The sequence below is a fragment of the Colius striatus genome, chromosome 8 (genome assembly GCF_028858725.1).
Source record: "Colius striatus isolate bColStr4 chromosome 8, bColStr4.1.hap1, whole genome shotgun sequence".
Lineage (NCBI taxonomy): Eukaryota > Metazoa > Chordata > Aves > Coliiformes > Coliidae > Colius > Colius striatus.
This window is the reverse complement of record NC_084766.1, coordinates 22,445,330-22,461,290: the sequence shown is the minus strand read 5'-3', so window position 1 is coordinate 22,461,290 and position 15,961 is coordinate 22,445,330. Positions and strand designations below refer to the sequence as shown.

The following is a 15,961-nucleotide window of genomic DNA, read 5'->3' as shown; positions in this document are numbered from 1 at the left end:
GTATCCAACTGACTCCCACCTCCATGCCATTATTACTGTCTTGGTGCCATTTGACTAACCTGGAAGCACTTGCCAGAATCTTAAAATGAAATTAAACAGTGTTCTCATGCACAAAGCACACAATATTATATACTCTGCATACTTTCCAGTTTGTTTCAGTACCATGAGACCACTGAAAAAGTATAACTATTAGGATGCTTTCAACATCTGTTAACAATAACCTGTTCTCTGGAAGCAGGGAAAAATAGGAACATAAGTATATGGGGAAAACGTAAATCTTTTCTTTTTGTTAGAGCTATCAAATAAACACTAAAATCAGTTGGCTTTGAACAATATCAGCTCAAATCCTATTTTATGAACTGTTAGCACAGCCTGTACAGCTTACTACCTCAGTCCATACATATGTGCAAACTGTAAGTTATTTATATGCTACCAGCTTGCTTGTATGACTGGGTTTGACTCCAAGCTTCCTCACAAGCGTGACGCAAATTCTATCTTTTGAAAATGAAGCAGTGTCACATGCATAGCTGTCACAGAACACACATGAAAATGAAGATTAAATGAAGCTTAATGCTAAAGTACCCCAAATAGATGGCATTGTCCAACTCTTAATTGTTAAAATTTGTAGTCTTTACTGTTATTTTCTCAGTAAAAAACAGTATATATAAACACAAGCTACATTAGTAGCTTACTGGTAGTCAGCAAATTTACTATTGTCCATGTTCAGTAATGTCTCAAAATAAACTTATATGCAGTAATGTACATTTGCAAAATGTTTTCAGTCTGCTTTTGTTTTTTAAAGGCTGCCTGTGTTAAAATGTGCTCAAATGTATATTTTCTTTATTATTATCATCATCATCAATGTTCATTGTTGAGAACAGTTATTAGTGTTAGTATTCACAATGTTCTAAGGCACTATGATATAACACTCAAGTGTAACATTCAATGAAAGGTGTTTCACTGAAGAAAAAAATCTTTTGAAATGTTCAATGCACCAGCTACATGTTGCAAAAAAAAAAAAAAAAAAAAGAAACCCAAAGCTGAAGACAATTCTTTTTTTTGGAACATTACACATTTAAAGTTATAAATGTATCTTTACATTCAATCATCCTCCAGTTCACTAATAATAGAAACACATTTGAAGTTATCAGCTCAGGATCATCATTACTTTAAAGCTGCTACTAAAAGGGAGATCTTTTTTAAATGAAGAATACGAGATTGATTTATACAAAGCAATTGACTAACCAAAAAATGTTAAAATCGGTAACATCATAAAAGCACTAAATATTTATTTCTCCCACTATTTATCACACAAAACATTTAGTAAATACTTTTACCTCTTCTCCGCCCATAGCTCCTGGCTGCATGTAAACACAGAAGAAAATTGTCGGTACAGCTGTCATTAGATTTAGCTCCAAAAGCAAAGAAAATGTAGCTTCTACCTCTTCTCTTTTTCCCCTCCCACCATAAAGAAGGAAAAGACATTTAAAAAGTGCAAGATGAAATTCAAACAACCCAAGACAAGAGAAAAAGTTTGAAGTTGACACAGCCAGGGGGAGGAAAAAAAAAAAGGAAAAAAAAGGAACATACCTGCTGTGCAAGTGCTCTACATAGCAAAGGTATTTTTAAAAAAATCTGGCATATCAGACTTACAGTGCTATGAAATAATAATTTAGAATTATAGTTTTAAGAGTCAATAAACATTATCAACAGTAATCCTAATTAAAAGAAGTCGTTTTGTGTTTTATTAACTAGTTGTGGAGAACATATTTTCTGAATGTATTTCAATTTAAATAATTGACCATCTGTTAACACTAAATCCTACCAAAACAATACAAACTCAATAACCAGTATGTTCAGAAGAATAAAAACAGATTGACAAAATGTTTTATAACTACCAGAATTAACACAGTATTTCAATGAGACATGCATTGGTGGCAAAATCCACAATATTGTACAAGTGCAGAAGCATATTTCATGATATAATAGGAAATGCAAAAAGTAGCATTTTTTGAGCTGAAATTTTTGAATACCAGAAAATAATCTGGAAAACAGTACCATCTACACAGGGACTTCAATCAGACAGAAGAAGTCTGTGGTCTTCCAAAGTAATCAAATGTGGAAAGCTAGAAATCATGCAGAGTTTTTCAACAGAAAGGGAGCTTAGGCATTACAGCCTTGTTCCACTTCTTTCTCGCTTCATTGCAATACTGTTTGTATGCCTACTCGCTAACCCCACTTCTTATTTCTAAAACTAACATGCCTTCTAGTCCTGTCCTACATGCTAAGGTTTATACGTGTCATTCCTTTAGCTCTCCCTTCAATCCATCTTAGCCACTACATATAGTTCTCACTTCCTCCCTCTATATCCCAAGTGTCCTCTAGCAAAAAACCTTCAATTCTTCCCATTTTCCTATTTCCATCTTGCAATGCATGTTCCAAGGCATTCCACCACCTACTTCACCTTTCCTTATATGCACACATATAATTTTATCCTGTGTTCACATGAACATGTTACTTTTACCAATAAGCTGACAATTCAGCACAGCAACTTAAGAATGTCAACACTCTATTACGTTGTTTGCATGGGATGCAAGATAAGAATGTCATTTGAGACAATAAAAATACCCATCTTCTTTGCAAGTCAAAGTTTAGAGCACAATGGATTTAATAGAAGGAACAGTTCATCAGGTAAATTTCATAATGCCTTCAGTTTCAGTAAATACTTTAGAAAACAAACAGTTTAGAAATTATTCTTGACTGAAGACATTTGAGAGTCAATGAGACAACCATTGCACTAATATAAACAATTAAATGCCTAGGTGTTACGTATCTGCAGTTACTTTGTCTCCTGGGCAATTCCAATAGAAGGGGAAAAAAAGGCACTGGGAGCTCCCACTACCACTGAAGAAGCCATTCCCATATACAAGTTTCAGTGCCAAATATGAATATGGTTTGCACAAAAAACACCTCCTGAAGGCTTTCAAAATTCAGCACAAGAGTGATTCCTTCTTAGGTACCTCATATAACATTACATTACTAATGAAAACAACTTCTTGAAGAAGCAACAAGCACATTTTCCCACGTAAAACAGGAAAATTTTGCAAGCAGGCATTGATCTGTTGTGCAACTCTCAGAATGATCACCACTGTTAGTGTTTCTCCATACCTTTGCAACTTTCTTTAACTTACATGTAAAAAGTTATGTAACCATTATGTCCCAAATTCCATGTACTCAAACACAAAGGAATGATACATTCTTTTTTTTAACCTCCTGATAACTCTTAGGAAACTATTAACTCACCTCATCCCAGAAGTTGTGTGTTTTTTTTACAAACAGAAAATTGTATATTGGAGAACAGAATTCTAAACTTTTAACAAAGAAGGAAAATAAACTCCTCAAACCCCAAGTCTTGCAATGCAATTAAGTAAATTTAGTGCTGATGCTGTTGCAATTCCCCAAAGGCTGCAGCTAAGATTACCCATTGTTGCGATAAACCCAAACAGGCTCAACTGAAATACTAAAATTTTAACTGCATCTCAAAGAAAGCTGTACCAAACTGATTAAAAACAACTTTAAAGGCTTGCATTTTGCAAACATCTACCTGGAAGTCAAGGGGGAAGGGGTCTACCAGTGGTAAAAACACATTTGCAAAATTCTATGAAGAACCACAAAACTTGAGATAACATAAGCAAAGCTGCATGACACACAAGCACACATCCACAGAAGACAGCCCTCAAGGATTCAGAATGAAGGAGTGACCTAACAATCTGGGAAGGCACAGGACCAGAACATCCACAGTGTGACTCTCGCTCAGTTGATATACATTCTGAAAACCAAGAACACAATCAAGCAACAGAACATTGTCTATTGTGTATCAACCTTCATTCTTCAGCTCACTATTTAGGCTGGGAATAAGTTTGGATTTGCCCTGTTGTTTGTGTTGGAATGTTCCAATACAAAAAGGGACATTGTGTAATTTGTGTGATAAAAGCAAACCATCTAAATAAATACCAGAATTGCACAAATGGTTTCTGAGAATTATTATTAGTAAGGCAGGTGTTCTGCAGTTAATTTGAGAGAGATGAAACCAAGTGACAACCTACAGAAAAGAAGAGACTTAGACTAAAACATACTCTCATAAACTTATTCTTACTGTATGTTTAAGCATAGATATGAACCATACAGCTGAGCTAGAATACCTAGGAGAGCTCATATGCAGTGCACTGCTGGCTAAGATCAATGAATCATTCAGACAAGTAGTCAGTCTTCAATAGTGAATTCAGAAAAAGGATGTTAGACTGGCCACTATCAGTGATATGTTTCTCTTCTGTTACTTAGTATTCCTAGTCTTCGGATGAAACGTGTTAGAAGGCACACTCTCGCCTACTTCTAATATCTCCTTAAAGGACTTTTGTTAATAATTTGTCTAACGCTTTTTTGAACCTGTTGATATTATCTACTTCCACAAATACCTGTGGCAGCACGTTCCAAAAGAAAACTACAGAAGCACTTCTTTTTGTGGGCTTTAAAGGGATCTACTGGAAGTTTCACCAATTGCCCCATTAGTTCTAGCTCTGTGGAACACGGTGAACAACAGTTTAGCATTCCCTAAAGTAAAAGCATAAAATTAAGTTTCCAAAGGGGAAAGAGAAAATTGAAACAGGTAAGTGAAACTATTGTTATCAGCCTCATTAGCTTCAACCTTAGGTAAAGCTAAAAACCTCAAAAACCCAAAGCCATGTGTTGTCACTGGTTTAACTTCTTCCTATGGAATAGGAGTATTCCATACACTTTTCCACAAAAAAAAACCAAAAAAACCAAACCAAAACACCACAACAACCAAACCAAACTATGCATGCATTAGGGCTTGTACTGGTTTACTATTCTGGCCTCAAACCACACCTGCACTTGGGCTGGCTAGTATGCACTGTTTACTACAGTTTCAAGAGAACACTGTTATTTTTATTTTCTATTATCAGTGACACTTGGGGAAAATAGGTATCAGTCGCTGACTACATAAAACCTCAGCCTAGAAACATGTATCATCTGACATGATTCAATTAAAAGCTGACACAATACATCAGTACAAGAACTCATAATAGTAACTTAGAAGTTCAATATCCCTGTGAACCAAGGCCTTGAAGTTAAGAAACACTTATGAAAACAAAAGCCAGCTTACTTAATCTCCTGGAGATACCAGATGTTAAGTCATGTACAACAATGAGTATTAACTCTACCAGCTTGATCTCTAGTTAAGGGTTTAACTTTTACGGATGAGAAACTGTGGGTAAAAGTTCTCCTGAGAGGACAACTAGCTATACAAGGTAGAATGTTTAACAAGCTTGACTGAAACACAATCACCTCTTGAAATGTATTTTTTCATGAAGCAAATCAATCACATGCTGAGATGTATTCAATCTTACTATCACCACCATCAAGAAAATGCTCTGTTTAGAAACTTAATTATTGCTGACCTACATCAAGCAGATCAAAAGGTTTCTTCAGTTTCGTTATGGCTTAATGAATAACTTGCAAGAGAAAACTTTTGAGAAAAACTTCAATGCATCAAACCTTATTAAAAATCCAATAACTTAAGTCTATAGAGAAGCTGATGTAATTCCAGTATGTTCATATAGGCGATAATATTGCCAAATTAATTTTTTTTACTTGTCTTTTAAACCAGATTCATTAAATCAGCAACATAAAACTGACAAGCTGTGAAAAATTTTCTTCACAGATTTTCTCAGAGGTATGGACAGGATTAGTTTGTGCTTGAGCCTGAAAACTGCATGACGCTCCTTACTAGAAGAATTCTGCAAAATGACAAAACTGAAAACACATTTATTATAATGTTATTAAATTATGTTGGACTTTTACTCGTTTGGCACATCCCTTTAATGTTTTTCTTTGTTTCAGGTGAACTAAAATGTCTAAGCCATGAGATCTTGCATGACAAATAAAATAGTGACTTACAAATTACTGACATCTGATCTCAGTGAGATTTCTTCCCTCGTTTTCTTTCATTGCTTTATTATAATACAAGATTTTGTCTGTATACAAATCAAATAGTTGGCATTTCAAGGAAGCAAGAAATCTGTGAATCCGTAAAACATTAATTCAAAAGAAGTAGATCTACACTCTTTCAATTTCGTAATTAAAAGTAAATCTGATCAGGTAATTTGAAATACAGAAATAAGTGACTCCATTTATTTGTATTATCACATTTTATGGAAAACTTAATAGAAAGTATTTTGAGTCATTATTTAACCCCAGCCAGCAACTAAGCACCACACAGCTACTGGCTCACCTCATCCTGCAGTGGGATGACGGGAAGAATTGGTGAAAAATAAAGTAATACTCTGGGTTGACATAAGAACAGTTACTAACTAAAATGAAAATAAAATATAATAATAACACAAATAACAAAATATTCTAATAATAGTAATGAAAAGAATTATAACAGAGAGGCAGAGAAGAAAATAAAACTGAAGGGAAATTGCTCACCACTCAGTGACCAGTGCCTGAGCAGTGGTCTGCCCCTCCCAACCTACTCCTCCCAGTTTATATACTGGGCATTGCATTCTATGGTATGGAACAGTCAGTTTCACTCAGCTGTACTGGTCATGCTCCCTCCCAGCTTCTTGTGCATTCCCAGTCCACTTGCTGGCAGGGCAGGGTGAGGAGCAGAAAAGGCTTTGTCACTGTGCAAGCACTGCTCAGTAGCAACTAAAACATCCTTGTATTATCAGCAGTGGTCTCAACATAAATCCAAAATGCAGTCCTGGACCATACTATACTAGGAAGAGAATTAACTCTACCCCAGCTGAAACCAGGTCACATTCTTTCTTCACTGTTGGTACTGGTCTTGTTCATATAACAATGTGTCCACAATATCAAAGAGAGACACCTTGAGAAAATCTTAGACATCTCTTAAAACAGCATTATCTATGAAAATTTTTTAAAAGTCTACATTTCCAGATTAAAAATTTTGGAGCTAGTAGGTCTAAATAAAAGTTTATTTGACAAGACTGGGAACTTCCTTGATTTACAAGATACCAGAATCTTATTTCTAACTTAAAAGACTCAGCTGTAATCTTGAAACAAGTCAGCAGTTCAGAACACCACTTCCTTTAGGACAGTTTGAGTTCTAACATCAGAAAGAAAAGTATATCAAGCTCACTATTTTCAATAGTGCGTCTCTGAAGTTCTTAGAGATCTGCAAGCGTATAAGTGGATTACAACACTAGTGACAATTAACCATCTGAGCAAAGGTGTTAGAAACAAGTACAAATATGCAATGTATCTTTGCTATAACAATATCACTGCAGCACACACCTTGAACTCACTGAAGAATTTGTTTTGCTAAAGTAATGAGAAGTAAATGAACAGAATAATCTAAGAACTCTATTTTAACGTCATTAAAATATGCAGACTGAGATCAATTATTTGCGTGCACATAACAAGAAATGCAGATGCAAGAAGTGCATGCAACATAGTCAGAATTAATATCAAGTGATTTGAAGGTTTCCTTTGGGCCATAATAAAACTCTGAGATGAGACATATGGATATTTTATGTTCATAAAGTACTAGACTTCCTTTAAACTTTAGGAGACATATTCAAAGGTCCTTGGGGAAACATTCCTGAGTTTGTTAATTTCAGTCAATTCATTTGCTATAATGTAAATAAGTGGTTTTTATACCTTTATGATTTTAAGAGTATCTACCAGTCACCAACCTGTCTCAAATTACCCATGTGGAAAAACCATAGTTGCAATTGCAAGACAAATCAATAGTTTGCTTTTTGATCACTCATTCTGTCCATGCTACTCTGTCTGAATGGTCAAGGTTATCTAACAAACTGTCAAAATGTGGAAAGAAACATAAAATAAATCACTGAATAAGAGCTAGAGAAGGAACATTTGATTTAAAAAGTGGATTTTTATACAGCTGGAGGTATATTAAAGCAGTAAAGTGGAAGCAGTTTGAGTCACTTAATTTGCAGGAATCAACATAAAAAAATTACATGCACAAAAACAGTTTAGAAGAAATTCAACTTTTTTACTAACTAAAATAGAAGTCAAGGTTGACAAGAACAGTTTGCACACAAAGATGTGCAAGTATCAATTTACCACATATAAAATATTATTTCTTCAAAAACACTTTCTGAATTTTATCTAAATAAGCAGCAAGCTGATAAATGAACATGACACGATAAACCTCACGTGCTTAATAGTATGAGGGAAAATAAGATTTGGGACAGAAAACAATTAAACTGGGTTCACTATATTCACTTTTGGGTTCCTTGCCATAGTATGTTTGTACTGAGCTTTATGTGCACAGAAATCTATTTGTTTCCAAATAAAGATTGCTAGATATTCATCTGTTATTTGTAGAACACTCACACCACTTTTTCATTGACAGCATTTGCAATTATTTTTACTTCAGCATGTTTCAGCATTTGATATTTGAGGGGATAAGCGATGTAACAGAACACTTTATTTAAGAAAATAATGCTCGCTCTTCCTCTTTTTCTATGGCCAGAAAAGTTGTTGCCAAATATGACTTCTAACCTCCAGCCTTTTTAAAGAGGCCTTTGAAAAAAACATATAATCCAAATAATTTGGGGTTTGGAATCAAGACAAATTATTGCTCATCTTAGGATGGTTCAAAAAGTGATTCTTGGTTTCTACTGATAGATGGGCTGAATGTACAGATGGGCACTGGGATTATTTGGTAATATTAGCCTTAACAGCCCCTTCTGGTCCATTGTTTTTTCCAATGCTAGCAGTGCAAGCATTGCTACAGCGTCCCCAATAACATATACTGACATACATATATAACTGAATCCCATCATCAGAAAAATACCATTTACATGCAAGCTGTATGCAGCTAAGGCTCACACATTGGACCTCAAACACTTGATCAAACACTTGACTTGCATTTGATATGCAAAACTATTGTTTAAACAGCTTAGGTTTTCCTTCCTTAGGCGCACTGAGCAGTCAAGCATCTGTGCTGCAGGGACGGCCTATCTATTTCGTTCTTGTTTAAAAAATAGATTCACGATAAACCTCACATTTCTAACAGTCAGGTTGGTAAGAACTTCCTTCATACTGCTTTCAGTCTACCAAACCTAATTCTGGACTGCCATCTCATCTCTTCTAGCATCGTATATAATGTCTGTGGAATAGCCTGGCAAATCATGTTCTTAAAATTCTGCAGAAACAGATGGCATTCACCCACAACAGAGAGGATCACATAGAAAGTACATTGGTGAGGTTATGAAGCAGGAAAAGTGGTGGAAAAACAAACAAACAAGAAGGTAGTAAACAGCTATGAAGATGGATTAAAAAGAAGAATTTTTTAAAATCTTTGTTAGAAAAAGACTTTTATCAGCCACTGATAAGAGATACTACCTTCAGTCACAGCCAAATCAGATCTCAGAAAGTGCAGATGCTAATATAAAAAAAAACGGAAGGAAAGAAAGAATACAAAAGCAATTGCTACCATGCCTTCCACTCTCTTTTTTATTTTTTAATTAAACGGGTATAGAAGGGACCGAGATATTAGCTAGTCCACCTCACAGCCCCCAAGGCAGCATCAATACTGTTTGTACAGCTGGTTCTATAAAGCTTAACAAGGCTACATGTAAAGTGACAGCATACTCTGGAACTATTACGAACTTTGATACCTTTGCTATGTCACATTTCACATTATTCATTTTTTCTCCTCCAGTTAAATCAACTCTGAACTCTTCACAATTAATGTTTAGGTCTAGTTTTTCAAACCATATTAGCTGTCTTCTATTCCTTTCTACTATTCCTTATATGTTAATAAGCTAGTAACACATTAGTAACCCAAGTTGGCAATTGGGCTGAAGAGCTCAGCAAATTCCTATAGGCTGGTGCCAAACAACTGGAAGAGACTGATGCCTCGTGAAATTTCATTTTAATGAAATATTATCACTATAAAACCTAAGCTTCTATTAGCTCTTAAACTTCCAACACAAGATTTTGCAAGATAAAAATAATTCAATAAACTTTCTATTTGGAGTGATTCCTTTCAAGGTATACTAATAGCATTGCCAAAAGATTTAAATACAAAATGTTACTTCAGCAACTTTCTTATAGCTAAATACTACCTGTGTTTGAAAACAATACATCAGAATATAGGAGGAGTGAAGTACAACAGCTCTTAAGGAGATAAGACAATTTTAAAACCAACAGATGAATGAAAATAGAAAATGAAATCGTTTTGCTGCCATTATATTTTCTGTCTCTGCAAGATGACTTCCCCATATAATTATTATCTATATTAATAAACAAAATCAAAAACTCTGCACAAACATCTAAGAAGATGACACAAATGCTTGCCTTAATGTATTTTTCAAATAACTTTACTCAGAACAAACTGAACTAAATGACACTAATGAAAAGAAGACAGTCAGATGGAGAGCAAATAGTAACAGACCTTACAGATGACACATTTTCATACGAGACAAGAATGAACATTGGAAACAGATGGAACATTTGAAGCCCAACAGCAGTGCAAAGTCACCGTACAGAGGAGCTTTAGGAAAAACTAAATTCCTTCATTTCACAAAGAGGTTTTTATCATTTTTTGGTTTTACTACCTTTAGACTAAAATCATTTTACAGACATTTGTTTGAGATCCCAGGAATATAGCTCAATGCTTTCTTATAAAGAACATGCCCTCATTTATTCCCTGTCTCCATTTTTCACCTACTATACTTCTCTTTCACTAAAGTTTATTGTTGGCTTTCTAGAGTTCATAAGAAGCATTCAAGATAGCTCACTACCTACCATGCAGCTGACTCTGTATTCATGCTGACCATTTAATCCTATTTATACAGCTAATTCAAAACAAGCACAGATTAACTCAAGAGAATGTCCAGTGTCCCCCAGACAGAAGTAATGGTTGCAGAAACATTTAGCTGCAAAAGAGAGTGAACACTAGCAAGAGAAGGGGATGGAGGACACCTTTCAGTTCATTTTCTTGAAGTAAATTAATTTCTTTTCAGGTTTTGCTTACTATTGTAAACATAACTTTTAATTAGTATTGGAAACATCTATGAAAAGTACAGATGGTTCCTTTTTCTGTGATTCTGTGATATTCTTAAGTGAGAAGTAGAGCTCTGAATGACAAATCTTAAAGACTATTATTGTGTCTTCAGGGGAAAAGAGGAAAAATGCTTATGTAGCAGTGACTACAAATAGAATGTGAAGGTTGGATTTCAAGATTCCGCAGACAGTGTTTGGTTTCACAGAAATTATATATAGATATTACAAGTATTACGATTTAAAGAAGTTACACAAGTTCTCAAAATTGTTCCAAAAATTACTGGGATTAAATATTTTTGTGGAGTTTTTATTTTACTTGTTTTTTTTAAAATAGCAAATCACAACCCTTCCAGCACAAGAAAGAAAATTTATTCTTGGACTAACTTTCCTCAGTATATTTCCCCATGACAAAGGTAATGTATCGCATGGGAATTACGTAGCTTTCAATTTCTCATTTTTATCTGCATACAAAAAAACATTTAAATCACAGAAAGCAATTTTTAAGTTTATGTACTTGAATACTTGCTTTTATTCTCAGCTTTTCAAAGATTTAAAAGCAAAATCCAATAGGTTTCACAGTACAATAATTCTGGCTTATGGGCTCTAAATAATGGCCAAAAATGGTGTGACCTTGCTGAGTGAAGAATGAGAGGGAGCAGAGATGTAGGACAGGGAAAATATGCAGGAGCTTATCCAGACTTTTAAGTTGCATTGAATTTCATTTACAAGAACCATTGCTACTATTTTGCATAAACTGCATATTTGTGATTCCAGGTTTATGTAAGTCTGTAAACAATTAATATTTCCATAAACCCACAACAATTTAAATACTGGAAATGCATGAATATATTTTGTTAAGGTCCCTCAGTTAGCTATACTAATATTTGAGCTGTACACCAGGACTATAGCTGCAAAGGATAAATATTTTTCATAAACAATTAGATTATATAAGGTGCTGCAAAAATTTTAAAGTAATTAGACAGGAAGAAACAGTTTCTTAAATATTCTTTCCATTACAAAGGCAACTTGCTTGGGGTTATTTTTTATTTTAAACTTTATTTAGCAATGACAGAAATCAGAAGATAATACATTTATTAATTTAGGATAAAAATCACCTGTCACAAGAAGAAACACCCCGATTTAATATAGTACACTATTAAGTACAGCTTTTTGTATCAGTTTTTCATTCTTGTGTTTCAAAATTCCGTAGAAGACTTTGTAAGAAATACTGTTATAGATTCCATTGCGATTGTCAATTTTTAAAAGTCAACCAAAATTCAAAGTCTCCCATCTTCCCAATCCTATTACTATTACAATCAGCTTATTGAAATGTCCACCTTAGATCGAATATATTCTGAGACCAGAATTCATCAGCAGACTGCCCTGTGCAGAACTTACTTATACACATGCACACCCACATGAACACCTTCCTCTTTTAATGAAGTCTAATTAAATGGAGCACTTCTCCCAGTTTACTACTTGATTGTCCAAAATTTAACATACTCACAAGACAATTGGGCATGAATACTATGACAACAGAAATTCTACAAAATATTCCCACATCATTAACAGTGTAAAACTAAGAAAAAGAGGACAAGTAACGAAAATTTTACAGGTTCCAAAAACTGGCATTTAAAACCAAATGTTAAAACTCACATCTTGTCTATTACAAATTTTCAGTTTTTCACACTGATAAATTATTTTAAACTTTTGATTAGTACTACACAAAAAGCTGCAGTTTTCAACTATATACAGTATAACTCATATAAACAGTGCAAAGGAAAAAAGAATTAGAGAAATTTGTAAATTAATCCTCACACCTCTAATGTAACATTGTAACTAAAACTAGGTATTTTAAAATAGTTACTATTTCTTATAATTAGGTGGACAAAAACTATGCTTTGATTTGCATAGTTCAGTTCTACATTATGCTGGTGGTGTCTCGCACCCTGTCTCCCACCCTACCTCCACTACATGATACAAGGCTGTCTCTAGAGCCCTCAGATAATTTGGCAGGTTTTTTGAACAAGGTGTTCATGACTGGATTTTCAATTATTTTTTTTCCCCAATACAAACAAAAGCAATAATCTTTCAATGAGGTTCAGCCTCATAATAATATTCATTATTTAGATGTCTACATAAGGTTTTAGATAAACCAACAAAGTAATCTCCATCAGTCAGTGTAATTGTGTGCAAAACTTGTAACAACTCGTCCCAACAAGAAGAAATACACCTGGAGAGGTATCAGAAATTGAAGCTGCACATTTAACACACGAACACACCCATGAAAGAGGGAACAACAGAGATTGTTTTGCGATATTATCTATAGCAGGCATTATGAAGCTTCCAGTGAAACACAAAGGTATTATAAAGCTGATGTAAAGAATCACCAATTCTACCAACAAAATCAGAGATGACTGCTTTATGAAAATCATTTTAAGAGAATGCACATAAACTTCTTTATAAATATTATTATTATACCCATTTATGACTCACTGTACAGCTACATACACAGTAAGAAATAATAATCAACATGACAATATTAATCACTAGATATTAACTACTTACTATTAAGAGCCATAATATTGTCTGTTCCTGGATGATGGAAGTTTATTCCCATACGCCCTGCAATGTAAATAAAAGCTACTTTTAATGTTTTTACTTAAAAACTGAATTAAATGCATTAATCTGAAAAACTTCTCAAGGGAATGAACAATCAGGGTAGTTAAATCTTCTTCCATCTACTGAAGACAACTTCCCCAAGAATATACAGTTATGATATTTAACATCCTAGTAGCTTTAGTGTTATGTATTTAAAATACTGAAAAACCACAAAATAAACAATGAAATAAACATTTTTGAATACACTCCTTTGTTTTGTACAAGTATGTTTACCCTTACAAAATAAGACCTTGTTGCAGTTATGCCATTTACAGTAGCTTCAAATAACAAGTATAGCATTACAAAAGTGCCACTCAATTGGTAAAAATAAATAACTATTTTCCATACTATCTGTGACACTAGAAGCTCACCAGAAGCTTAAGCAGAGTTAACAGAACATTGGAGACAGAGTGTTTACACCCTGTTTTTGTATTCTTCCCTAAGAATCTGCTATTACTTACAATTTGAGATAAGACACAGGGTTGGAGGGAGCGCTGTTCTCATGGAATACATTCACATGCACTTTGAAAAATATTTATTCTTGATCCATAATATGGACCATCATATACAGCAAGTTCATGGTGAAATTCAAATTAACTCTGCTGATGCCAGTTTCCAGGAAGACAGAGAGATGCAAAGCAGTACTAATTCCCTCAGGTGAGATTTAACAATGGAAAAGTTGGCTTAAGAAGATTTCTGACTTCAGGAACTGGATGTGGGAACAAGTTCACATATGGTTACTTTGATTAAAAGCAGACTTTGTCCATCAAAATCTGCTTTTACAGTTAAAGCAAGAAACGAGTCAGCTCTGCTACTGTTGAGATTAGTTTTAGATATTCTTTAACTGAGCTCAAGTATTAAAAACCTACCCTGAAGGAACTTTGTAACAAGACTTTCTTAATTAACCCCTCTGAAACAATTTGAAAGCTGTAATCACTAATAGTCCTTGTTTAGAAAAAGATATACGAAGACCATCATAGCCACATAAAAATTTATTACAGTTAAGTAACTCAAGTCACTTACAAGTGCTGTAATCCATTTCATAGATTTGTGGTTAAGTTTGGGAGCTAAGGAAGCAGGCAGTTTACTTTTCTTCACTACATTTGCACTGAAATGCTGGAGGTCAAGACCTACTCGCTATACTGAAGAACCAATATAACTGGTAAGTTCCTATACTTGTACAAAACCAAGCTTTATGAAATAAGCTTTTACACAGCGTAAGTACAGCAAATCTTCTCCAACATTTTTAGTTCCTATTAATAAGTTAAAGCCTTCTATTTCTAGTCACAGATTGCTGTGCTGTAATTACTATTCTTTCTGAACTGATGCAATGTGAAGTTTCAGTACATTTCTGAAACTAAGCAACAAGCAGTTTAAGAAAAGCAAATACATGTTTTCTTAGTATTATCATTTTCCCATTCTTTTAGGAAAAAAAGTGATATCACAATAAGACTATGAAGCAAACAGCACAACCACTATATTAAAAGCATAAGGAAGGTAAACAAAGTTTCCATTTTTACTAACTCCTCAAGGAAAGCTTCTTAAAGAGATCTTCATTAACCACTACAGAATACCTAATTACAGTACGTATTTTCACATTAATCTGGCACTACAAAAACATTAAAGCTGATATATAATTTCAGTCACTATAAGATTGTGCTAAAATATTTCAGAAATCTTGCCAGATTGACATTCAATCCATTTTCCTTCACAGCATATTAACAAGCGTGAGGTTACAGGTATCACTTGCAAAAACAGAAGGAATATATAATTATCTATACTTGTAAACTGATACTTGTAACTGAAAAAAGGGAATTGCTATGAAAAAATATGAGTAAAATTTGAAAGAATAATGGTTGGATGGGCCCTTCTTTGCTTAAGCTGAAATTCTGCTGTTTGACTAGCTTCAGAAATAGAATCGTATCTGTGACATCTGGGTTTGTTTTTTCCCCTCCCTTCAGGCTGTCACTGGACCAGGTGCTGCTTGTGTGACATTTTGTCACCTGCCCTTGGCCTCCTATTTTTAAACAGTTCTTGTCAGCTATCTTTTAAGAGGAGTAGAAAATACAGAGCAGCATAAGCAGAAGGACATGTTCTACACTGAGTTAAGCAACAGTGTGGGATAATTCTGTGCATCTTCAGATGTCCCCTAGTGCAATTTTATACAAACAAGCTAATGGAATACTTTCAAAACACACCTATGTTAAAAGCATTC

General features: G+C 34.3%; 1 protein-coding gene across 7 annotated transcripts in view; it reads right to left on the bottom strand.

Moving 5' to 3' along the window:
- The window catches only part of CPEB3 (cytoplasmic polyadenylation element binding protein 3), an 89,028-nt gene that overhangs the window by 32,676 nt on the left and 40,391 nt on the right, over nt 1-15,961 (bottom strand). For all 7 annotated transcript variants that reach the window (XM_062000929.1, XM_062000931.1, XM_062000928.1 and 4 more), the window contains exon 4: nt 13,654-13,710. In XM_062000929.1, the coding sequence (XP_061856913.1) occupies nt 13,654-13,710 (57 nt within the window). The remainder of the gene's footprint in view (nt 1-13,653; nt 13,711-15,961) is intronic.